Genomic DNA, 24498 nt, shown 5'->3' with positions numbered 1-24498 from the left:
TATGCATTGTGCACACATATGTAGTTGTACTGATGTCGTCCGCGACTGATCAATTTCAGAATTGACCCGATTTTCAAATGTAATCATCGATCAACTCCTCATACTCACCTCACCTCACAATTACCTCATCAACAATCGATCTCATATCAACATCATCAACAATCGATCTCATATCAACATCACAGTATCTTTCAAGTCAACTCTTAGTGTCAAATTTTCGAGGATCTCAATTTGGTCAGAAATGAGAACCTTGTTAAATTGAGGATCCCAATTCGGTTAGAAATGGGAACCTCAGCAAATTTGGCGTTTAGATTGATGTCCTACAAAATCCAATACAGCATTTTTTCAATACCAATACAAACAAACACCCCACCCGCTATTCATTTGCTCTCCATGCAAAAACCAGCCCATCACCTTTTACTCATGAGTCTGAACACCCCTCCTCACACCCTAACTTGCGCCGCAGCTCTTTCATCAATCTCTGTGCTTGAGCTTTAACCTAACCAGTGGTTGAAGAGGCCATTTGAAGATGAAAAAATTCTATTATCATTCTGATTCACTCAATTATTTCTGAAATTGACTCTTCAGAGAAGTAATCAATCAGAAAAAATACCACCTGTTCTCAAGTATGTATTTTTTATTGCACACATTTTGTTTGTTTTTGTTCTATAATATAATATTATCAGGCTGACCTCCATATGTTTCTTTTGATTGATAGAATGGATTCTACTGATTTTCCAACATGTGCCACCTGCACAGAGGAGTACCCTTTCATGGATACAATTAAAACTCCCATTTGTGGATCGTGCTTATACAACGATGCTCTTCAGGCTGCAGAAAATCCGAGCAGTGTCCCTCCACTCAAGTTCTGAAAGGATGGCTGTGGGAAAACTCTCCCACGGAATGCAACAGATATGTGTGGACCTTGCAAGCGAAAGTCAGGCCAATCAACTCAACAGCCCCCTCCCCTACCCAACACACCCCTTCGAGCTGAAGAGCTTAGCCCTGCCTCGATCAACACTATCAGGGCCACAATCAACCTACCTCACCGTCTAGCTACCAACACAAGCCGATTTCAAACACCAGCTCAAATCCTCAGCAATCGGATTGTCCCCACCCCAAGCCCAGTCTCTCGACCTATTAAACAATCTGCACCAAATCCACCAAAGTCATCAGGATCAACTCCAACTCTACTGGAGCACGCTGAGGTTTACAGACATGGTGAAAGCACAGCAAAGAGAGTCCGTATGGATCGTATTGATGTGAAAAATGAGAAGAACACTCCTTGATCAACTGCCATAGGACGAACTACTAAGAAAAAAAACCCACCAGCAGGCCCTGTTAAGCATCGAGTTGTGGTCAAGCTTTGATACAACACTCAATGTGGCGCAAGAAGGCATGGAGTCCAGGACTATACTCATGATATCGACTTCTCAGATCATCACTGGGAGTTTGAAATTGCTCAATCTGCGACCGAACACTTTTGCAAAAATTCAGTAGGGTTCTTTCAACCCTTGACCAAATCTCGCAAGACCGACCGACTTCTATATCCTGATCTCCCACCCTATGATAGCACCTTCTATTCCCTTGGTGTCAATAACGCAAAGCTTTCTGGAGATCACCTCAAGGACCAGATCATAACTTACGACACTCCACAGCCTGGTAAACGCAAACAAGGCCCACTAGTCATCACCCTTTCATTTGCGGCTGCAACCTACTAAGCTTCCATCTTGGCAACAAGTTCTCAATCCGATACAAATTCAGAAAGCGAGGAAAGCAAAAAAGGAGACCAAAGCAAAGAAGGTGAAGAAAGTGAGGAAAGCATGGAATTGGAAGAATATGTTGACTTTCCAAAACCGGTTCCAGCCATCAATCAGGTGGGATTTCAGGCTGCCAAAGGTACATTACTTTCTCTCACCATCAATCTACCTTTACTGACACTGATAATACTTTGATGATCTTGTCAGATATTGATACACCATCTTTGTGGACAGCTGATCTCTCAAACTCTGTAAAACTTGCTATCAGACGTATATATCAACTTGCAAATCAAGGTATTGACCCTCTCAACATCTCTATAGAGTCGACTGTAGCAGCACATGCAACATATGATACTTCGACTGCCAGTTTTCCTCAGGAATACGCAATTCCTCTCCCTGAAAATCATCCTGCCGGTCCAGATCAGACAATCACTTTGATTTCATGGAGTGACGCTCTACAACTGCGTTTGAAGATAGGTGAGAAGTGTTTCTTTTGTATTTCAGTTCATTAAGATAAAGGATTAACACTTCCCAACTATGTAGGACGACGTTTATCTTTGATGGAGCCTTCATGGATTCGAAGTTTTGGGGATGTCCTCCCTGAAGTTGAAGATTTTATTCGCGATGAGCAAAAACCATTACCTTGGTCAAACGGAGTTTTAATTTCACTTGTTGCTCAATCAGACGATTCAAGTCTTGATCCATCTCTCAAGGACCTCGTATTTGGCCGATGGTACGCAATGCAGGATATTGAAAAAGATTACTTGATTGGTAAGGGAACAAGGCGATATAGCTACAAGGGAACCTTGCTCATCGATGGAAAATCTCAAAGTGTGGTGGTAAAGGAGATCCTGAATGAAGAACATCAGGATGAGGAAGCTTACTTGACAGAATTAGCAGTGTATCATCTGACCTCTTGCCTACTTGAAAGATTCAAGATTGCAATGTTTTTCTCTACACATGTGACAAACGATCAAAAGTTGTTATTAAACACTCTACGTGTATGTGCTTTTCTCGTTGGTGGTTCTTACTCTAGCTGATACATGTATCTTTGCAGGTTGTTTTTAATATGATTCTTTAGCCATCTGGGACGCATGCACAATATATCACTTATCTTATTGAAGAAGTATTGTATCATCCACTAGAAGTGATATGTACCACACGAGATTTCAGCCCTTCACAGCCGGAATCTATATCATCAGATTGTTTGAGCGCATTTGTGCATTTCACCTATGACTACTTCCGAGGTCAAGCACTGGTTTCAAACATCAAATTCAAAGATGGATTACTGACTGGAATGCGGATGATAGACCTCAGGTAAGTTTTTGATTTTGTTTGGTATATTCATTCACATAACAAACTTAGACATAAGAATGGTTATTTAGGCACAAGTGGTCATGGGATAACCCACGTCAAGATGGAATCGACGCATTTATCTCAAGTCATATCTGTGGGACTGCTTGCTTTGCACTGGATTTGAATCCAGCATCTTTCAAGTATGACAAGACACTCAAGCAGATTACATTGAAACATAACAATATTAACATTCAAAACAAAGAGTCTAGAAGTGGCACCTCTGAATCGGAAGAAGAATCAGGTGTGATTGATCATGTGGATGATGGTGAGAATTGAGTTGAAAATTATTCTTATGAAATAAATTTACCTCGACTTGTACATCCTAATATATATGCCTCATATATACCTTCATTCAAAGAATAAGAAACTCTGTGTAAATTTGGTCTCTTATGAATTTCATCATCATATAAAAACTTGTTGCTTGAGCCAAGAAATACATTCTGATTGATCAAAAATGTTGAGTTCAGGAGTTCAAAAATCAAGCAACAAACTATGCAAACTACAGAGAACAACAAAAAAACATTAGTTTAGCACATTTGGATGAGCTATATCAATCATAGGTGCTAATCTATCTCCATCCCCAATCTCTACCTGAGGGACAAAGTTTCTATGATGTTTATACATCAATCTTGCTTCATTTACATCCACATTGAGCCGCCTGAGAACAGCCAAAATAGCAGGAAAGACATGCCAGACAGTTTTGATTGAGATATAATCAGGTGGAATTTCTAAGCATCTAATTGCACTGGCAACTTGTTCTTGGAAGGCTTTTGGCGTGACTTGAAATAGTATATCTGAATCCGGGAAATGTTCCTGTCTGAGAGCTTGAATTGTTGATTTGGGCACTGGAATCAGGCCATCTATACCATTCAACCCTTCAGGCGAGTAGTAGACTACATTAGGAATTGTACCTGTTGGAAGAACTGATTGCTTATTTTTTCGAGTCCGGGAAGTATTCTTTATTTGAGTGTAGTCATCCAAGAGTTTTTGTACTATTGGGATCCAAAGATACAGGAAGAGCATCCTAAAAATTGAATGCTTGGTAAGCAAAAAAACATCATGAAAGAAGGGGACAAACTTACTTCTGTAGAGGATCACATTGATCATAGATTCCCATATGTATAGCTGCCTCTATCTCATCATGAATCACAAAACCAATTGCTTTGCGTAGAAGTGACCAAAGACTTTCAATCTTCTGATTGCGTTGAGAGGTTGTATAGAGATGAGCTGACTCAGCTTCTTCAGGAGTAAAACTACCATAAATTTGAGCTAATGACATTTGAAAGCCAGCCATCTTGATGGTCTCAGTTCCATGATCTGTGCAAGTCTTTTGAGGAATTCCTCCAAGTTTTTCAACAATATCCAGATAGTGATATCCAATTCTTCGTGGATCATTGTTATTAACACCCACATATAATCCCAAGACCTTTCTAGACCAAGCATCAATGAAACCATAAATTGTAATTCCAAAAGGCTTGAGTTTATCATGACCATCACTAGACCAGACATGATTTGGACCATCAACATGAAATACCCGCCTCTTCAATCGCCCTTGATGTCGTGCAGCAACACCCTCTGGGTCAATTTGTTGAAGTAAAGTTTGGACTGTGTTCCGGTTGACTCGAATATTATGTAATACAGCCAATGCGTTCTTCATGCGTTGTATCCCAGTATCACGATGTGAACCATGTATTATGAATTCCATTTGTTCAATCAGCAGCTCTGGGACTACTAGTCCAGTTTGGAGATCATCTTTCTTCCAGCTAAGTGACAAGTCTGGGGACATCTTGCGCACATCATACATATTGATCATAATACCTGTATCTCCCTTGATCTGATCAATGGCTTCTTTCCTTTGATAGCCACGTTTATTGAATTCTATGAGGAGTCCTTCTACTCGTGCTTTATCTTGAGGTGAAAATTTATTGTAGGCAGTACTGAGGCCAAACGTTTGAAGGCGGCGAGTAAGAGTCGTACGTGAGATTTTGATCCCCATGCCATCAAGATGTGAGAGTATCTCATCTCTTTGAATCGCAGCTGCAACACACTGGTGTATAGTGTGCTCTTCAATCTCTTGATGATACACAGGATTGTCGTTGTCTTCAGATTCACAATCAGAGTAATTTTGAGCGATATTTTGATGCTGCATTTTGGAAATGGAATTTTTAATCGGTGAAGGAGAAGAATACAAGATTGACAAATTTGAGCAAAACAAGACAATGACCGATGAAAAATATCGAGAAAATCTCGGTCAGGCCCCGTTTTCCACCGAGTCGGATACAACTCATATAACATGTTTGATGAGATAAAGAAAATTCAGGATGGTGGTTGTGCTGGGGAGTCGATCGATGAAATCAAAATTCCGGTCAATTCTAAAATTGACCGGTTGCGATTTTGGCACAGTACAAGTTCAACGCATAGTGCATGTAGCGCATAGCGCATAGTACACACACATAGCGCATAGCGCATAACGCATAACGCATAAGGTGGTCCTCGGTCGCTCATCAGGGACACCATACTCCATAGACTCGTCTATTCGCTTCGACTGTTGTAGCGGTCATCGATCTTTACCCTGGCGATGTGTGTATGGTGAACTCCTGAAATATCGTGTTTCCAATTTCACCGCACCGCCGCGACGAGTACTCGACGTACATGGGGGCATGAGGCACCCATGTTGCGACAAACTGTATAAATTCGAAAGAAACTGCCAAGGATGGCGGACGGAGGAAGGCTTTTCAGACTTTGACCCTGTCAATATCCCAGTAATTCACTTGTACCGAGATTCACCTGATTCACCTGAGCTGGCCAGTACAGGTCAGCGAGGGACTTAAGTTTGTCTTACACGAGGCTCACAAGATGTTTCATGTAGGCAAGCGTTGACTCCAACGACGATGGAAAAACAATCATCAACTGCCTCGTCAGCATCTTTTTCGTATTTCGATTTCATGTCTGACCACTAAAATAACGTGTAAATAGTTCAAGAGACCTGATGAAATAATGTAGCAACTACAACCCTCAATCAAACATAATATCCACGATTAAAACATTCAGTACTTCCAAGTTTTTCAGAACGCTGTACACGCCAGAAAAAGGAACCCACAAATCACAGAGACAAAATTGATTTGATATTAAAATTACACATTCACTTAATCTTCAAATAATGAGGTCAATAATCATGTAAGAAAAGCGTTGAAAGGTTGATCGTTTTAGGATGAGAAAAAACATGTAATAAAATTTGCTAGAACAATCCACATAAATGAACAGTGGTGATCGATTGACTTGTAAATATACCCACCCAGGGTAGTAAGGAACAATACCTGGAGCTTGATTCAACTTATCGATCCAAGACGGGTAAGTCAATAGATTGGCCTCCAGGATGATACCATGGAGTCTGAGCAGGTCTCTGCAAAACAGGCCAAGATCCAGCATCCCCGTCTGGGCGTGGTACTCTTCCTTTACCAGAGACAAAGTCCCTAGGATGATCCTTGAGTGTTGGTGTATCTAAGTTGATGACAGTCTCTTGTACAACTTGAACTCGGAACGCAGAGCGAGTTGCAGCGGCCGGACCCCCTGAACTTACATCCGAGTTCCTCATTGCCATTGTGGTATGCGTTGATTTGGTGCCGCCGAAAACTGGCCAAGCAATGATACTCCGAGTAAGCTGGATATAGCGACATGTCAAAATCAGATTAGTGATGCAGAATAATGCCAATCGGAGATATGAAAAATGTTATCCAAACTGACCCCGAACAGCAATACATCGACGAATCCACCTGAAGTAAACATATTGAAATGGGTTTAGAATCGATGTGAATCACATATGGTGAGAGAACCTGTAATCAAACTCAACTGAGACAATACATTGAACCTGCAACTCCAGCTGCAGTGATTCCCCAATCGTGACCAGCCAGAGCAGCTAGACGGTAAGCTGAGAGAGGAAGAATCATGACAATGAAGCCGGTAGGATACCTAGATGAGATGCCTCGGTCAGTTCTCAAATGAATCTTTCAACGAATTTTGCAAACCTGAGAGAACAACCTACATGAGCATCCCTTCGGCCTTACGCTCGAGTTTTTTACGATGAGGATCAGCGACAGGGATTATTCCATGTGATCCAGCGCGTGAAGAACGTAAATGTAGTCGTAGACTGAAAAAAATATGTCCATAAAGCGCAATGGAGGCGAAGGCGGCCACAAAGATCCAGAAGTAATGCAGATAGAGTCGTAAAGGTCCGTAGTCTTCATTGATCCAACACCACGCGCCTAGTGTTATGATGGATCTCAGTAATCTACAGATATGGGATATTCCAACTCGCTTGTTTCAAAAACACATACCAGTCCATGTGTAGAATGGACGCGAGCCTGTCCATGTTCCATTGACTGTTGGCGGTATAAAGGAAAATGCTCCGACGATGACCCAAAGGGCCGGTATGGAGACCCAAGCAGACCATAGTGGTAAATGCCAAGAAAATATTAATATGACGTAGGTTTGGATGGCGATCATTAGGTTCTAAATCATTTCGGACGAATCTCAGTAAGCCGATGGGAACCATGGAGAACGAAAGAAAAGCTCAACTGAATAAGCCGAAGCAAGGTCTCCCAATTGGATGAGTACACCCTGAAATGTGCACATTGTAGCACATTCATGCGCCACACAGCTCACGTCCGGTTGTTTGATCCACACATCTATTTGATTTATCATATGAGCCACGCTCTGATGTACTTGGAGTGATGAGGTATCAGACACTTACAGTTCATACCAAAACCAAGGGCTTGTATGAAGTCGGCCTATATCACGCTCCCTCATACGTCAGCAGGGAGTTTTGTGGCCAGACATAGATGTCGAAAAGAAGATATACGTACGAAGACAAGGTTCATGAACATGATTCCAAATGGGGTTTGAATGAACAAAAGTTTTTTGTGTGCCCATGACTGAAGCTCATTCAATCGGTGAGCTCGACGGTTATAGTTGTCTGGTTGAGTTAGAGCGTCGGGAAGAAGATAGCGAAGTTTGTGACTTGATAGAATAAAGAGCACAAAAACATATAAAAACAAAAAGCATGTGGCAACTAAGGAGAGCTAAGAATTGTATCCAATCCAGAGAGATCAGCTTGAAAGATATTCATCGCCTTGCTAAACCGCTAGGAGATGTAAAGGAGTAACAAACCGATGCCGCAACTGCAACCAACTGTAAGATCAAGAGATAAATATTGATGTCAGCTGTTGACGACAAAATGACACGTAACAAGTTGACTTGCAATACGACTGTGGAGCCGGGTATCTGTTCCTTCCATTGATGAGGTTTGCCGTCGGTCGAGAACCAAGCACTCAGAAGGACTGAAGGTACTTATGACAAATCGAAGCGGGGTTAGACCCGCTGGTCACCAATTACCGATCCAGGGACGAATTGAAGGTATCACTTGAACTATATACTGAGGAATCTATGAAGCGAAGCGAGGCCAGGGTAAGCCGCCCCAGGAGTACTTTTACAAACCGGAAAGATGAACAAGATGTACACCGAAGCGCAAATTAATGATATTTTTGAAGCGGTGACAAAGTCAGAGAATTTCCTGAAAACGGAGAAGTCGTCTATGACTGCACGATTACTGGATCAGATACACAAAGGTGTGGTGGTGGTTCAACTAGAAATAAACACGAATCTAGCAGAAACCTTAAATGAAGGGGAGATCTTTGACTTTCTTCTTGAACTCTAAGATTGTCGTGTATGTAGATAGTTTGAAAGAGGAATATCGGGCGAAGATTGTTTGACAATAATTTACGAACGAAGGCTTCTTTCTCTTTCTGACTTCCTGATCATTTATTGTCTTTAGATCTTTAACTTGAGTATTTGGCACAACAGATGCAATACAGCCTACAGGAATGGGGCTTCTGTGGTTTGACACCTGGCTCTGCGGACGCGAGGCGGGGGCATCTCTAAAAAAATGAGATGCAAAAGCTTTTTGATGGCTTTGACCAACATCGAAGGAACCTCGGGTCTGGCGTGAAGTACAGCGAAAAAAGGACAATTTTCATAATGCAGATAGGAGTGGAGCGAATTTGGATAAGTTGATCAGAGTCGTGTCAACATCTAATGTGCCGTGATGATGATCATGAAGAGCATCACTGAGTCAGATGTTGGGCCCTAGAAAAAATGAGCCAAATGTAGTTTCATAATCGCCAAGTAGAGGTCATCTCGCTTATTTGACCCAGTTCTTTGTTGGTCCAGCCAATCTACATGAGAAACGGGGCGACCCCAGCAAATTTCTAGCCTCTTTGAAGATGTTGGTCCAGACTCTTGATATTTAGTATAATATGTAGTTGTCGATCAACTATCATAGGCGGAATTGCAAATGAAGGTGCTAGAGTAGGACTCCCTTTCAATTGGCAGGTCAGGGACAGGAATGCGATTGGAAGAACGCGATCATCGTTTGGCAAATTCCGAGATCGAATATGTTGAATCTCGAAAGGGGCGTGTAGGCGGAATGAATAATGGATGCCTATATTCTGCCCCTTGACTATGTAATAGGGGTTGGGCGACGCGCTGCAATTTTTCAATTCATCTTTCAGCGACAGAGGATTCCGCCACTCGAATACCATCGAAGTCGCCCGAATACTTTGGGCCAGAGATATCACAGATTTTCCCCGAGTCCAGCTGCCCCGATCCATCCCAATTTTTTAAATACTCGGGCCCCGTCCAGAGTTGAATGACCGAGGCAACACGATCAGGCTATGCTCCACAGTCCAGCACACTCAAATTGAAGCAATCCTTCGTCGACTACATAGTAAGCAACTGAGTCTTTCTTTCACTCAATCAATTAATTCACTGATGTTTGCATATTCATATTCCTGTAGAATTATATTATCATCTACTCGGTTGGAATTCCAGAAGCTCTCTGTGCAAATGTTTTAATCGATATACCAAATGTAGGAAGGAAATGGGGAATGGTCCTTTCAGCTTTTGGAATGGGAATTTCATTATGTTTATGTGCAATTGTAGATGATTTAACTACTGAAGTGGCTATGAACGCATCGGAATATTTTTGTGAGTTTTTCTCTTTTCATTATCTCCGAAAAGACTTCAAGATCATTTGATTGATTTCTTTTCCTTTGAAATCTTCAATTCAAACTTTATTGAATGCTATCCTTTATGCTTTTACACCCGAAGCATTTCCAGGCCCAAGTAAATAATTATTTCTATCTTGATTGTTTCATCATCCAAACTGATTGTTTTTTGTTCGCTTTAATAGTCCAAGGATCAGCATGTGGATTAACTTCAACTTTAGGAAGATTATCATCAATCATTGCACCAATTGCAGTCAGTTCAGTCATAGATAGATCAACTAATACTGTACTTTATTCAGCTGGTGGTGGTGCTATTGTGGCTGGTTTAGCTTTACCTGGTTTCCCTTTGGAAACAAGAGGTAGATCTGTTTTTGAATTTTCTGTTCTTTTTTTTGAAATTTTGGGGTCGAGGGAGCGGATATACTTGTATGCTTTAATCATTTTCTTGGTGGCAGGGTGATGTGGGTGGACGAAGCTCAAAAAACGGGATTTGTTTGGTTGTGGATGTGAATATTTAGTAAGTGTTTATTACGTATTCTTTTTAAGAGGTTGCAATTGGGATGGTTTTTTTTTGGATTGGTTTGAATCATGTATCATTAATGACTTTTTTGAAAGATATAATCTTTGGTTATATATAATCTTTATTTAGATATTTTCTCTTTTGCATTGTCAAGAGAGAATAAACTTTTTGAAATTTGGGAAAATTGAGAGTCTGGATGATTTCTTTTGGAGTCTCCAAGAGTGGGTGAACTCCGACCTCATGATGATTGAGATCAAAGTTCAAAAGACAAGATAAGAAATACATATATGAATCTGGGTTAAAGTGAGATGACTTGATTTACATGTTTATTTTGACTATTTACAACCTGATACAAAGATTTCCATACGCAAAATTCCATAAAGAAAAGCTTGAATAAAATGTGCACAGAAGAAAAAAGAAAGTGGACTTCTCAAGAAAAGAACCAAGTTAAAAACTCGATAAGATCATAGTGATTGAAACCAAACCTAAAAGAAAGTGATAAATGAATGTTTTAATAAAAAGGTTTCTAGAATTGATGGTTTTGTATTCAGAAAAACAATTACTTACTTTGCGAGGCACTAGAAGTGCCATCATATTTTTCAGTTCCATTCTTCTTGAAATGAGTTGGATTTGATTTATCTTTGATTGTTGTATCATCACTTGTATCTGATAAAGTACCTAATAAAAAAACCAAAAAAAATATAAGGATTATAAGAAAAAGTCTTTCATAAAGGAATGATCAACTATTAGTGGTTGAAGAGTCTTCTTTATCAGTATCAGTATTGGTATCAGAGTTGGTGGAAGTAGAAGGTTCTAAGAAGCAAAGCAATGATTTTCAGTTTGTAAACAATTCGAAATGTGAATAGTAAAGTTTTTCTGACTCACCAGATTTTGAATCTGATGGTTTCTTTTTGGATAAAGCTTCGTTCTTTGTACTTCCAGACTTGTTGGTCTTGTATCTGAGCTTTCAGTAGTCGAATTCTTTTCAGGTGTAGAAGTCATAGTAGGAACAGATGGTACTGGTGTCACAGGTGTAGGAACATCAAACATCAGGAACGTCTTCATCGGGCTCCCCCGCGGAAGCCACCACGGGAACCACCGGGGCCACAGTTCCATCTGTGAAAGGTGGATCACGCTAACATCTAGCGTACTACCAGGGGCTTTTGGCTGGCGAGTGGTAGGATTATTTGAACAGCCAACCCAACCAACGGTCGGTCAGGGTGCTGCGCCACGCTATTTTTTTTACTGCAATAAAGTGGACAAAAATAATAGTGATATTTGATATTGTTTCCAACAGGATTCAACAGTGGCTTACTCGAGTGCGAGTAAAATTGAACTACAGTTGAATTGAATTATTGCAGCGCTTCGCCCAACCCCTAATACATTGGCTGTGTGGGGATGTATCTTTCATGCAAGATCAAAGGAATTTTACGCACGGCGATCGCAGTCTCAGAATTCAGCCAACAAAGCACCAATCAAGAAGACTTGGCCGCCACATACAGTGGACGTGGTCCTACATGATCCCGAAGCCTTCTTGGAAATCCGTCAGATGACCCAATTCATCGAGATGTGTAATCCGAGTTCTGATTGGCCGTACAAACCTGAATGCCAACTCTAGAGAATCATCATGAGTAATATGATTTAAATTGCACAGATTTGGCAGCTCCTGCATGGGTGGTCTTCGGTGGTTTCCTCTCGGGGCACTGCACCAGATTGCCCCAGGTTTCCTGGGCGTTGTTACTGAGTATAGAGAGGTGCAATGATGGGCGCTGTCGGTCATCGAGCCTCTCGTGGTGGTTGCGAAATCAAGGGTACCGCGCCTCTCTCACACAGAATGTTCCAAGGGTATATCATATATGGAAACACAAGTGCGTCACATAGCACGTATATGATCGCATATAAGGTCAGTATCAGTTGCTTTATCGAATTTATCCAGTATGGTTTACATCCTTGCTCTTTACGCGTCGCAGCTCTCATATCATCTGAAGTATCATGATACGTAGACATATGTATGTAGATAGGATTTCTCCATTCCCTGCACAATGTTGAAGAAAGAAGCATATGTATAGATATGGATCTATCAGGATACCCTAACTCAACAAAGTCCCTCATCTCCGAACAGCTCCGAACTTGCCTCCGAAGTCTGACAGATGACAGGGACTTTGTTAAGTTACATACACTACGGTCCAAACTTTAAGGGCAACCATGCTCAACCATGTGTTCAAAACATGCCCAGTATCACGGGATTTATTAAGTGTGTGAGCAAAGTCGCGGTGACTGAGTCTGCGACTTTCTTTAAGCGTGGATCTTGTTTGCCATAGGTTTGCTATGGGTTTGCTTGCTTCCCTTGAGCTGCTCTTTTGTTTTATTTATTCAGTTTTCATTTCAAAGTGCTTTTGCTTTCACATATCGCACTACCAACTAAGTAGGTCTACTGAAGAGGATGTCTCTGACAACTTCTTGTGAGTTGTCTTTCACCATGAGCTTCACTACAAATGTGGTATTGTAGTTACATATGTAGTGGATGACTCAAGGGCAACTCGAGGCAAGCTAGCAAACCTATGGTAAACCTGGAGCAAACAAGATGTACAATTGAAGAAAGTCACAGACCTAGTCACCACAACTTTGACCAATTGTGGTTCACACTTGATGATTCCTGTGGTGTGACATTTGAGAAACATTGTAGACAAGTCAATAGAGCATAGTGATGTAGAAGAATGGTTTGAAAATGACATTTGTCAGCATGCACTGACAGAAGCCCTAGAAATCAACACATTGGGGATGGAAGCACAATTACCAATATGGACAGATGACATGATCATGGACCAGATTTGAGAGAAGTCAAAGACAGACACTTGAATTCAGGGTCTGATCAGCACACTGGATACACTGTCAATACCAGAGATCAAAGACGTGTTGCAAGGGTATGAAGTGCATGATGGGGTGTTGTACCATAGAGGTATTGTTGAAGTGCCAGATGATAAGACATGCAAGTTTGAAATCTTTATAAGAAGTCAACATGACAGTGTATTGGCGGGCCACCCTGGAAGAGCAAAAACATTAAGCTTAGTGCAAAGACAGCACAAATGGAAACTGATGAAGACTTATGTGAAGAGCTTTGTAGACGGTTGTGATCCATGCACACAAGTCAAACCTTCAAGCTTGATCTCTCAAACCACTAACAATACCGGCCCAACCATGGACCAACAGAAGTTATGATCTGATTAAATTTGCCATTGTCCCAAGGGATGAATTGTATTTTTACAGTGGTCAACCAGCTAACAAATATGAGCCACTTCATTGCATGCACAACAGAGATGTCATCAGGTGAATTAGCAAATCTGATGTTAGCTAACATGTGGAAGCTGCATGGCGCACCTAAGTCAATAGTTTCAGATAGAGGAAGTGTTTTAATTTCAAAACTAACCAAATCTCTGAATAAGCAATTAGGTATTGACATCCACCCGTCAACTGCTTACCATCCACAGTCCAATGGCCAAACCAAAATTTTCAATAAACCAGTTGAACAATACCTGCACCATTTAAGGAGTTACCGCCAAGACAATTAGACTGACCACTTACCATTGGCGGAGTTTACATATAACAACAGCACACACACACATCTACTGGAGTCTTGCTGTTCAAAGCAAACATGGGGTATGACCTTTTGTTTGGAAGAATCCTGTCTACAGAATGCTGTAAACCCAAAGGGGAAGAAAGATTGAAAAATATTGAAGAAATTCAACATGAGCTGAATAGGTGATGAGGTTTGGCTCAACAGTTGCCACATCTCAAGGACAAGACCCTCAGCCAAATTAGATCACTGTCGATTAGGACTGTTCAATATTTAAAAGAAAGTCTTGATTCTGGCCTACAAACTATGATTACCAACAAGCACAAGTAAAGTACACCCTGTGTTTCACATGTTAGTATTAAGAAAGAACTTACCGGTCAGGACGATACCTGGCCTGTTGGGCTTGGAGACCTCCCAAACCGACCCCCAAGCAAAAAGCCAAACCCCAGCCCGGCTTCTGAGCCGACCCCGCCCCGGTGGGGATCTATACCAAGACCCTCAGCCTGGTCCCCGACACCAAAAAATTGGTGTCCCACCAAAATGCCAGTTTTCCGCCGAGTACCTGCAAGTTCCCAATGTGCAAAACCAAAATGTTTCTTAAGCTCTGACTTACTGGCCATCCTTCTAAGGCAAAAGTCTTCTTGTTTGAAATGTTTTTCAGTGTAGTATGCAAATATGCTAAAATGCTTTAAGAAAAAAAAAGATCAATTATTTTGGTATCTTATATTGATTTTACCTTTACTTGTTTTCTTGTTTTTTTTCAACCTTGCTGTCTAAACTCTTGTTAAACATTATTCATGGTTGTAAATTTTTCCACCAATTGATCACATCATTTTTCTCATACCGACCTCCCTTAGTATATACTCCCTCTTCAAATATGGTTCATTACTTAGGTGCCTAGGTGCCGGTTCTCCGAGAAAAGTTGGGGATCTGCCTACCCCAGCCCGGCTACCAACTTGACAGAGTCGGTTGGGGGTTGGGGACTATACAGCCTTTGCCCGACTACCGTATCAGTGGTCTCCTCCGGAGACAGGGCTCATCCTGAATTACCTGACCTTATTGAAGAGAGACATCAGGCACTGCCATATCCTGTTGAAATAGATGGTGAGGAGGAGTACAAAGTCAAGGCTGTCCTAGATGAACAGATACAAAATAAGAAGATTGAGTACTTGAGTAGTTGGAAAGGGTATGGAATATCAGAAGATTTGTGGGAGCCAGAGGCAAATGTCACAAACCCTAATGTACTGATGGACAAGTTCAATTCAAAATATCTGCAGGCAGTGGAAGAATACAGAAGATCTGGCGTATGTGAGAGGGGTGAGGTTTTTTCCCAAGGGGGATAGTGTTATAATCCTATCACAGATAACTTAGGTGTCACAACTTGTGACAAATGGGAACCTCAACCTCTTACTAGACAGCACTCCAATTGTTTTACACTTTTCCCTCATGCTACAATGATCATATATAGTAGTTCTCATCCTTCTCCCTCTCTCTGTCCCCCAACATCAAGGCCCCCTGACGCAGGCCATAACACTACCCAGATGAAGCAAACCTTTCCCACTTTGTCTCAATTGTTGGCCACCAAATTGCTCCAATTTAGGTAAGTGTCTACCTTACTGGCCTTTCCCAACTCCTCCAAGACAGCTTCCCCTTTGTGGTCAAAGCTAGATCCTCCGACCAGGTTTGTTGCTCTTTACAAGCCATCAAAAATCTCTTCTCTCTTCCAACTTGTCAAGCTTTGCCTATGACCCTTTGTGATATTGTGTTATGTGCCTCTGTGTTCAACACTACATTTGAAATCCATTGTTCAATACGATTATTGATTTAGGATTAGCTGGCCTTCATTGCTTGGGGGAATTAATTGACCCCAACAATATCTCTTGCCACAACCCTCACAAATACATTCATTGATCTTCCTTCCTCATCTCAAATTCTGGCACCATTGCAACTTATACTCTTCCATATTACAAGGGTGACCAAAAGTACAGAAGTTCCACAGTGGTGATTTTGTATTGGAAAGGCAAATACACCTGCCCTGTCAACTTTCTCATGTCCTACACCATCAACAGAGACCTAAGCTTTCCCATCAATCCTTACTGGTTAATCCATGCAAACAGCTCTCTCCCCACTTTCTCCCGGTTCATCAATTGCCTTGACCTTATCTTTTAGGGTGCTTGTTCCGGTCATTCACTTTGATTGGGAGGTGTGATGGCCTTAGCTCAAAAGGGAATACCTTAGAACTTTATTCAAACAATGGGTAGATGGTCTTTGGATGCTTATTGCCCTTATATTGGAGGTCACCCTGTTTTGAATCTGCTTGTGTCCCATCAACATGTGGTCTTGTCTGGTGCTACAATTGGAGAGGAGATTACTTTTCCTGGCTTATCTCTTGTGAGTCCAGTCCAAGGAACTTCTTGAAGTTTTCTTCTGATCTGGAGTTGCTCACTCTGTTTTTCCCTGAACTAGTCCCTCTGACTTAAAGGTGCTTTATATTCTGGTTTACACCTAATATACCAGTGTTTGGTACAATAGCTCTGCTCTCTTTCCTTTAAAATGTCTTGCTGACTCATGTTGTCCTCAGTTCTGATAGCTCTCAAGTCCTTACGTCTGGCAGACCTTCTAGCTCCACTAGCATGTTGTTTGTTCCAGCCAGTAAGATGTTCATGCCATGATGTTTCATGTGCTGAGTCTGACTACGTCACCCTTGCTGGTTTTCAAAGTTTGATTACCCTTAAAGTGGAGACACACCTTTTTTCTGTGTCTCAATGGAGCCACTCTCCCCGTCAAAGAGGTCTTTGTTTGGGGATCTCAACTTGAGAAATTTCTGTGTAAAACTTTTACAAAACGGATAAGTTTGTAAACTTCTACAGTCGACAGCATTTGGGACACCTAAAAAAGGTGTCCCAAATTTGTAAGTTTACTGTAATTTTTACAACAACAAACAGGCAAGTTGTTGCACTTGTAAAAATACTGTAAAAAATGCAACTTGAAACCCCCTATTATACCATCATCTGGTCATTGTTAGGGGGTTTCAAGTCAAGAGATTTACAATATTTTACAATCCAACAAGTTGTCCAATGTTGCAAGATATACCGTAAATTTTAAAAAACTTGTCCGTTTTTTTAAAAAGTTTCACAAGAAATTTCTGACTTGAAACCCCCTATTATAGTGGGTGGAAGGGTTTTCCAGTTTTTGCAATTTGGAGTCAGATCCTCCAGAGCCGTCCTGCGTTAACTTATCAGTTTTTCAAACATTCATCTTAGCCTTCTCAAAGCCATTTGCGCCAATACAATTCCAAACAAGGATGCAAGGATGAATGTCTAAGACAAAGTGAACATTTAAACCTTTTTAGGGTGTCTGCGCATGTGGTTCCAACACGGCGCTACCACGCTGGGCGCACACCAGCTTACCAAGGTGCAGATGTAAACCCGGGTCGGCGCCGGGTAGCGCGCCCAGTACCTGCTCGCAATGCCGACGTTGTGTCGTCGAGTCGTCTCGGTACGGCGCGCGAAAGAAAAAAAAAAAAAAAAAGTCAAACGAATTTAACAAAACACGATGAAGAACGAAGAACCCAAGAACGAAAGCCAACCTAAACGAAGGTCAGCTTGTTGTAAGCTTTACTTCTTTTTTATCAAGCTAAAGAACCTAATTCAAACAACTAACAATACCAAACTATTTTAATTTTTGATCGAACAGACGTGTACTACCTCCACCTAGTTTTTCCTCTAAACCAAGTTAGTATTTTGATGATCATTTTCCTTTGTGATGGTTTTTTTAAATTAAAGAACTAATAAATTGTCAAAACAGATGCTAAACCTGCTCCGATAGATGATCCTGAATTACATCAAGGAAGGAAAAGAATAAAAGAACATGTAGAAGGTGATTGGCCTACTCATATATACCTTTCAAGTCAGTCATTTTCATTCTTGTCTTACAAACAGTAAAGAAAAACTAATTTTGATTGATTTGGTTATGAATAAAGTTGATTTACCGAAAGAAATCAAGTCGATTCTACTGAAAATCATTGACGATACTTGTCAAGAAAGTTCTTTAAAATGGCATAATATGATCACAAGTCAAAGTAAGCGAAAAAATCTAGTCTTCTCCATTATTATCATTTGTGATTCTTAAGCTATTTTTTTGTTCATTCTAGATGATCGATTACATTTATCACTTTCACGTCCATTAGCTCTAAAATCTCCTCAACTAAAAACTTTTAGAATAGCTTTAACACATGCTATGAACCAAATGGATTCCATTTCGTTCCATTTTGCTCGATTTTGTTATCTTACAAATGATGATCGAAGCAGATCTTTTTTAGCTTTAGAAGTTGGAAATGGTCATTCTTCTGTACGTCTTTTAATAATCCAATTCACTTTTTCATTAAAAACTTATAAAGGTTTTTTTTGTTTTTTGAAAAGTTAAAGAATTTAGTTGAAAAGATCAATGAAATCTTAAAACAATTTGGGTTAGAAGAATATTATGAAAATCCAATTTTTCATTCATCAATCTTATGGAATTTAATAAATTCTGAAAAATCAGATTCAGAAGAACACGAAATCAAAGAAATCGAAAAGAAATTAAATCAAAATGAAGAATTGAATAAGATTAGATCATTTGAAGTTTCAATAAACAAAGTAGAATTAACTATTGGAAAATTTGTATGGTCATTGCCATTAAAAGATGCATAAAACATTTTAACTTTTGTTTATTCTTGGGATTTTCACTTCTTTATCAATATCAGTCACTCATAATTTTCAAACTTTAGCTTTAGGATCAATAATGGAAAAACTTGTAATTATAAAAGTTCTCGAAAGCTAATGAGAAGGAGTGGCCGTCAAAGCCATATGTATTAAGTTCTCCAGGACTACACTGTAATTAGGTGCAAGTCTACACTCACTCCCTTTGTCAAGCAAGCCATATACCAATATATCATAAACATAGTAGAGCATTAAATGAAAAATTGCCCACAAGTTTACAACGGCTCAACCAATTTTCTTATGTTCTCAAGAGTGGTAACCTTTATACTCTCCTTTCCTATAAGACAGCAAAGTAGTCCAATGCAAACTGCTGTGAATCCCGAGATCCACTCACGTAAAAAATTAACCCATCCTTTGATCCTTGACTCAAAATGATGTGCCCACCATATTGTTTGACACAAGATTAGATCACAGTATTTGAATGATAAATCACATTTCATAATGTAGAAGAAGTACTACTACTATTAGATTGAGCATCAAGTGAATCAAGTACAGGTCCGAGTACATTTCCAGCAGGTTTACTTAATACATCCCTCATTCTATCAGAATTGAAATTTTCTAAAGCAGGTAAAAGATCAAGTGTAGCTTTAACTTCAACTTTTGAGAATTTAGCCCTCAATTGTTTAATTCGATTCTTGACCATTTTAACTTCTGATTTGTTCATCTTTGGTTTCTTTGATACTTCTAATACTGATGGTCTACGTTCAGTTGAAATTTCTAATTCTTTTCTGGTTTGATTAACATCTAATTCGATTCCTAATACTTTAGATTTTTCCATCATCCATTCAAGTTCTTCTTCAATCTGTTTATCAACCTTTTCATTTAATTTAGTTTCCCATTCTTTTGTTTTATAACGTCTTGTATGACGTCCAGCTGATAATTCCCAATCTGCTACTAATAATTCGGGTATCATTGGGATCTTTTTGGTCGGATTGTGAAAATAATCTGGGAATCGGTTTCTTAGTTCTGGTGAACTTGATAACCAAAGATGGTAATCTTCATATTCTTCTGGATCTAGTGTAGATTTCCAAGTATCTAGAGGTGATGCGAATAGGTCTTTGCGATCTGAACAGAAGTGAAAATCAATGGAATTGCGTCAGCCCGTGGTTTTGTGGAGGTGGCGAGGCACACTGGTCTTGGGCATGATAAGAGATCCGACGATCGTGGGCTGATAGTGGCTCATGAGACTGAAGGGCTTACTTTCTCTCGGTTGAACGTGCGAGACCTCAATAACACGTTGATCTGTGAGAACCGTATAAAGCATGAAGTTTAGGAATACACAAGACATGTATTTCTTGAAAGTATCAAACAGACATACCAACGATCTCTCCATCCCTTCTACGCAACTCCTTAGCCCATTCAGCTTCCATGAGTTTTTGATAACGCTCGCGAGCCTCGATTCGTTTCTCAGAATCTTGAAGTCCTATCATCCATTGAGGTTCAAGAGGCCAAGGAATGATGTCCTCCGATTCTCTTAATGGTTCAAGTTGTCGTATTGAATGTGGTGTACCAATCCTTGTCCAATGAATCTCTTTCCTTCGACCATTTCTGACACACTCATGTTGAACTTCTCGTAAGTTTTCATAGTAAATCCTGTTGAATTTGTTAAACCGAATCAAAAACTTGGATCTTTCTCCAGAGTATGGGTTTTCAAAGAAAAAAACTCATGATAGACACTTAACTCGTCTGAACCTGGACTCATCAGTCTGACGGTACTATACTCGAATTCGATTGGAACACTTCTAACATATTCAGGTAATTCAGGATGAGCTTTTTCAGATTTATCAGTCTAAAGAAAATTCATAAAAATCCACATCAGTAAATCAAACATAAAAAAAGCATAAATCACTGAAAAGTTTAGTCAAAAAAAAATTGAATGATAAATTCAAAACTAACCCAAAACTCAGGTTCAAGTAAAACGATCCGATTAGTAGTTCTATCAACCGAATAAACCGTACCAATCTTACCCCTAAACTCTTTTGTACAATCAGCAATCATCACTCGATCACCAGCTGTAAGATTCCAAAACTTGATTCGATCTGAAAAATGTACAAAATAATGTTCTTTACGGATTCCAGGTGCTGGTCTAGAACTTGTACCTTTTACACTTGCAGGTATTGCATGATGAATTAAATGATTAAAATCGGTTTGTTTTGATATTCTTTGATGTGCTGATGCTAGGGTGGGTGGTTTGTAGGTTTGAGGTTTAGTGAAGGGTGATCTGATTGGTTTTGGTTTAGGCGGTCGTAGATAAGCGAGTGATGAGGTTGGCTTCATGATGGATGGATGGTGGAGTGATTGGTATGCTGAGCTCAGTTCCCTCAAAGAAGAAAAATCTGAAAGAAACTTGAGACAGATCGGGTGGCTACAGAGGTCGGTACCATACAGGTACCGGATAGCACAGGCCACATTCTAAAAATTCGGATCCGCGTGTCAACGGTGGCATGACCCCAGGTGAGCCGCCTGATGGCTCGACGCGTCGTGATTCTGATCATTGTGTCTCTCTTGTGGGCTCAGCAGTCTTTAGCCACGTGACATTTCTTGAAGTTGTCCATCTTGACTTTGAGACCTCAGTACTCTCTATCTCCATAGGAGTGGAATTTTGATAAGCACTTCAACTTCAAGACTAAAGATTTGCCAATCAAAGTCTTGCAGAGTTTGCAGAGGGTATTGGCTTCTCGCGGACCATGCTTCTTTGAACCCTGCTCAACTGTCCCGTTTCAAGACATTGAGCTCCTTGAAAGAAAACATAACTATTGTTTGAAACATTCAAACATGGCACAACGAGAAACAATCTAGACCACCAATGAAAAGGCTGAGAGATCATGAAAAGAGACTCTTTAGCAATACATTCCTAAAAAGGGTTGAACAAAGATTCACCAAAGGCCATTAGAAGAGGAATTTGTCGGCAAAAAACTTGAAACTAAAAACAAATATTCGTTGACAAATTTCAAAACAATCAAAGAAACAACTTTTGTATCAGTTAGATAGAAATAAACATAGGTAGGTTCATATACTCTCGATAATCTGGTCATTCAGTTTGGAAATTATCACAACAAACAATTCTTTTAAGTTGACAAAATAAAAGTTAAAAAAGAATGATATCAAATTGGTATGTATACAGAAATAAACAAAATATGAACGAGAAAAAAAAATCATTTACCAGCGTGAAGTGCATCAGGTAAGTTGATCTGGTTGACTTTTCTGGTTCCGAGAGATTTCGGAAACGCAAGATGCGCGCGATGATCAGGTCGTAGCTGCATGTGGCTCGCTACCAATCCTCGCATCCTCAAAGAAACACTTCCGTAGAGGCTCTCAAGATAGACAGAGACTACCGATGAGTCTGATATCGCATCCTTGTTTCATGACATGTGGTCCGATGGCAGGTACACCACGGGGGGGTCCTGACCGCCAATAGGTCATCCTCGCCGGCCACCACCAGGCGGTCGCTCTGTGCGGAGTGACTGACCGCCGGCAGGTAGTCAGTTTGGCGACGACCATGTTCCCAAAATTAGATGGCCTGACTGCCCAGCCACAGAGCGTCCTTGAGGCGCCAAGGGCGAGGCGTGGTGCAACCTGCAGGCGGTCTTTGTTTTTTTTTTTTTTTTTTTTTTTTTTTTTTAAAGTGCGATTTTGCTTGATTGCATATTACACTAACTAAACAATTACATAGTAGGGGACTAGTACACCTGAAAATACGATCATCTAGTCGGAACAAGAATTAGATTTGTCTGTATATCGTTACGCAATTGCAAAGTTATCTTCTTCTCTTTTTTTTTTTTTGAAAACAGAGAGTAACAGTGACAATTTAGTTCACATACTCATCCCCAATCTAAGGTGGAAGGTAAGGAGCCCAGGGATTGTTTGTTCTGTCGGGGATGTTTACCATTCGCGACGTTTCTCTTGGAGTTACCTACAAATGCAGGGATTTGAGCAACAGTGACAGTTAAGCTCCACAGACTCATCCCCAATCTAAGGTGGAAGGAAAGGAAAGCTAAAATGTGTTTGTACCGTCGTAGATTGTTTACCAATCTTGACACCGCTCTTATATGCATTAACAGTGACATATAGTCTATTGAAAAACCTTTTCCATCTTGTTTTTCGATGGTGGTTTCGACATCTATGTATGTTAGAGGATCCAGTTTTCTAGCCCACTGATTGCTTACCACTCGTCCCCCATTCTAAGGAAGGAGGTGGGGCGCCTAGTCTGTCGGGTCGATAGTTGTGTGATGATAAGACTTTGTGATTAATGCGGATTCCAACTCCTCTAATTCTTGTCCCGCGATCGTTTTTCTTGGTTTTGGTCCTGTAAATAAGAATGAAAATGAACAAATCTGTGTGTCTTCAGAATAAATTCAGATAAAAGGAAAAAAGCTTGAGGTGTATCCAATAATTTTTGAGCATTGTTCCAATTAACTCTTATTTCTTCCTTTCGAAGTTTGGTTCTTAGGTTCTTTCTTGCTTTTTTGTATCGGCTGCAATATAAGAGAAAATGTTCTGTCGTCTCTTTTAATCTACAGGTACTGCAAAGAGGGCTGTCAGTTAATTTTCGTTTAAAAAGGTGATCATTGAGTGGGCTGTGGCCCGCTCTGAGTTGGAAAATTGACCCTGCTCGGCCTTTTTCCAGATACATTAATGCCTTCGAGATGTCCTTCGGATTAGTTGAGTATGTGTTCTTACCTGGTCTAAATGTTAACTGTTTGATATTAAAATTTTCTCTTGTGCGTTTCTTTAAACTGCCTAAACTTGCATGTAAATTAATGTTTTCAGCTTGCTTTGTGGACGCTTCCTTAGCTACAACATCTGCTTTCTCATTGAGTTCAATACCTTTATGTCCCGGTGTCCAGTAAAATCGGATGTTTGCATCAATTGGTAATAATTTGAAGTTTGTACGAATCGCGATTACAAGATGTTGACCTGAAGATGCTCTGGGAACATCGTGAATTAGTCTTAGTACACCTTGATTATCACAAAAGATAGCTATGTCTAAAGAAGGAGATCCTCTGCTTCTGAGCTGTTCCTTAGCTAGTTGGGCTGCTAGTTTAATACCCAATAATTCGGCTTCGTGATTGGAGAAGTTTTTGGATTGGCCAATTGAGATAGATTTGGTATTTGATTTGGTGACCGCTGCTGCATCACCTCCCTCGGTTGAAACTGAGCCGTCTGTGAAGATAATGATTGCATTTTCCTCTTCTTCTTTACTGACTTGTTGGGGAACTAGTTCAGTGGCCTCTTCTTTGGACAGTTCTAGGTTATGTAGGCAGCCTAACACTTTCGTCCATGGAGGTAAAGAATGAGCATAAATTGTTTCAATTTTTTCTTTCGTAAGTTCTCGGAGATCCTCTAGTCGTAATAAATCTTGAATGGGGCCTTTATGATTGGAAGATTTCAAACGAAGTTCATGATTTATGAATCCATGTGTTGGGTGAGTATCCGGCGAGGTGAGTCTTTTGAGTAGGAAATTATG

General features: G+C 40.3%; 5 protein-coding genes across 5 annotated transcripts; 3 read left to right on the top strand and 2 right to left on the bottom strand.

Moving 5' to 3' along the window:
* Nucleotides 1-914: 914 nt before the first annotated feature.
* Nucleotides 915-1289, top strand: MELLADRAFT_65056 (uncharacterized protein; the record flags this gene model as incomplete). Its single annotated transcript, XM_007412598.1, has 1 exon — nt 915-1289. The coding sequence occupies one exon, from the start codon at nt 915-917 to the stop codon at nt 1287-1289; it is 375 nt and encodes a 124-aa protein (XP_007412660.1).
* A 534-nt stretch (nt 1290-1823) lies between these two features.
* On the top strand, nt 1824-3392 carry MELLADRAFT_65055 (uncharacterized protein; the record flags this gene model as incomplete). Its single annotated transcript, XM_007412599.1, has 5 exons — nt 1824-1899; nt 1968-2237; nt 2304-2761; nt 2842-3077; nt 3146-3392. The coding sequence occupies 5 exons, from the start codon at nt 1824-1826 to the stop codon at nt 3390-3392; spliced, it is 1287 nt and encodes a 428-aa protein (XP_007412661.1).
* Nucleotides 3393-6450: 3058 nt separating this feature from the next.
* Nucleotides 6451-7999, bottom strand: MELLADRAFT_89565 (uncharacterized protein; the record flags this gene model as incomplete). The annotated part of the gene is made up of 8 exons (XM_007412459.1): nt 6451-6777; nt 6861-6889; nt 6967-7085; nt 7159-7378; nt 7451-7625; nt 7692-7801; nt 7867-7903; nt 7979-7999. 8 exons carry the CDS (start codon nt 7997-7999, stop codon nt 6451-6453), a joined length of 1038 nt encoding a protein of 345 aa, XP_007412521.1.
* Nucleotides 8000-8625: 626 nt separating this feature from the next.
* Nucleotides 8626-10614, top strand: MELLADRAFT_108656 (uncharacterized protein; the record flags this gene model as incomplete). Its single annotated transcript, XM_007412600.1, has 5 exons — nt 8626-8740; nt 9454-9503; nt 9968-10157; nt 10363-10536; nt 10589-10614. The coding sequence occupies 5 exons, from the start codon at nt 8626-8628 to the stop codon at nt 10612-10614; spliced, it is 555 nt and encodes a 184-aa protein (XP_007412662.1).
* Nucleotides 10615-11144: 530 nt separating this feature from the next.
* Nucleotides 11145-12477, bottom strand: MELLADRAFT_108655 (uncharacterized protein; the record flags this gene model as incomplete). Its single annotated transcript, XM_007412458.1, has 5 exons — nt 11145-11182; nt 11265-11375; nt 11442-11510; nt 11583-11656; nt 12299-12477. 5 exons carry the CDS (start codon nt 12475-12477, stop codon nt 11145-11147), a joined length of 471 nt encoding a protein of 156 aa, XP_007412520.1.
* Nucleotides 12478-24498: the final 12021 nt, after the last annotated feature.

The sequence above is a fragment of the Melampsora larici-populina genome (assembly GCF_000204055.1).
Source record: "Melampsora larici-populina 98AG31 unplaced genomic scaffold MELLAscaffold_31, whole genome shotgun sequence".
NCBI lineage: Eukaryota > Fungi > Basidiomycota > Pucciniomycetes > Pucciniales > Melampsoraceae > Melampsora > Melampsora laricis-populina.
This window is presented reverse-complemented; position numbering and strand designations above follow the sequence as displayed.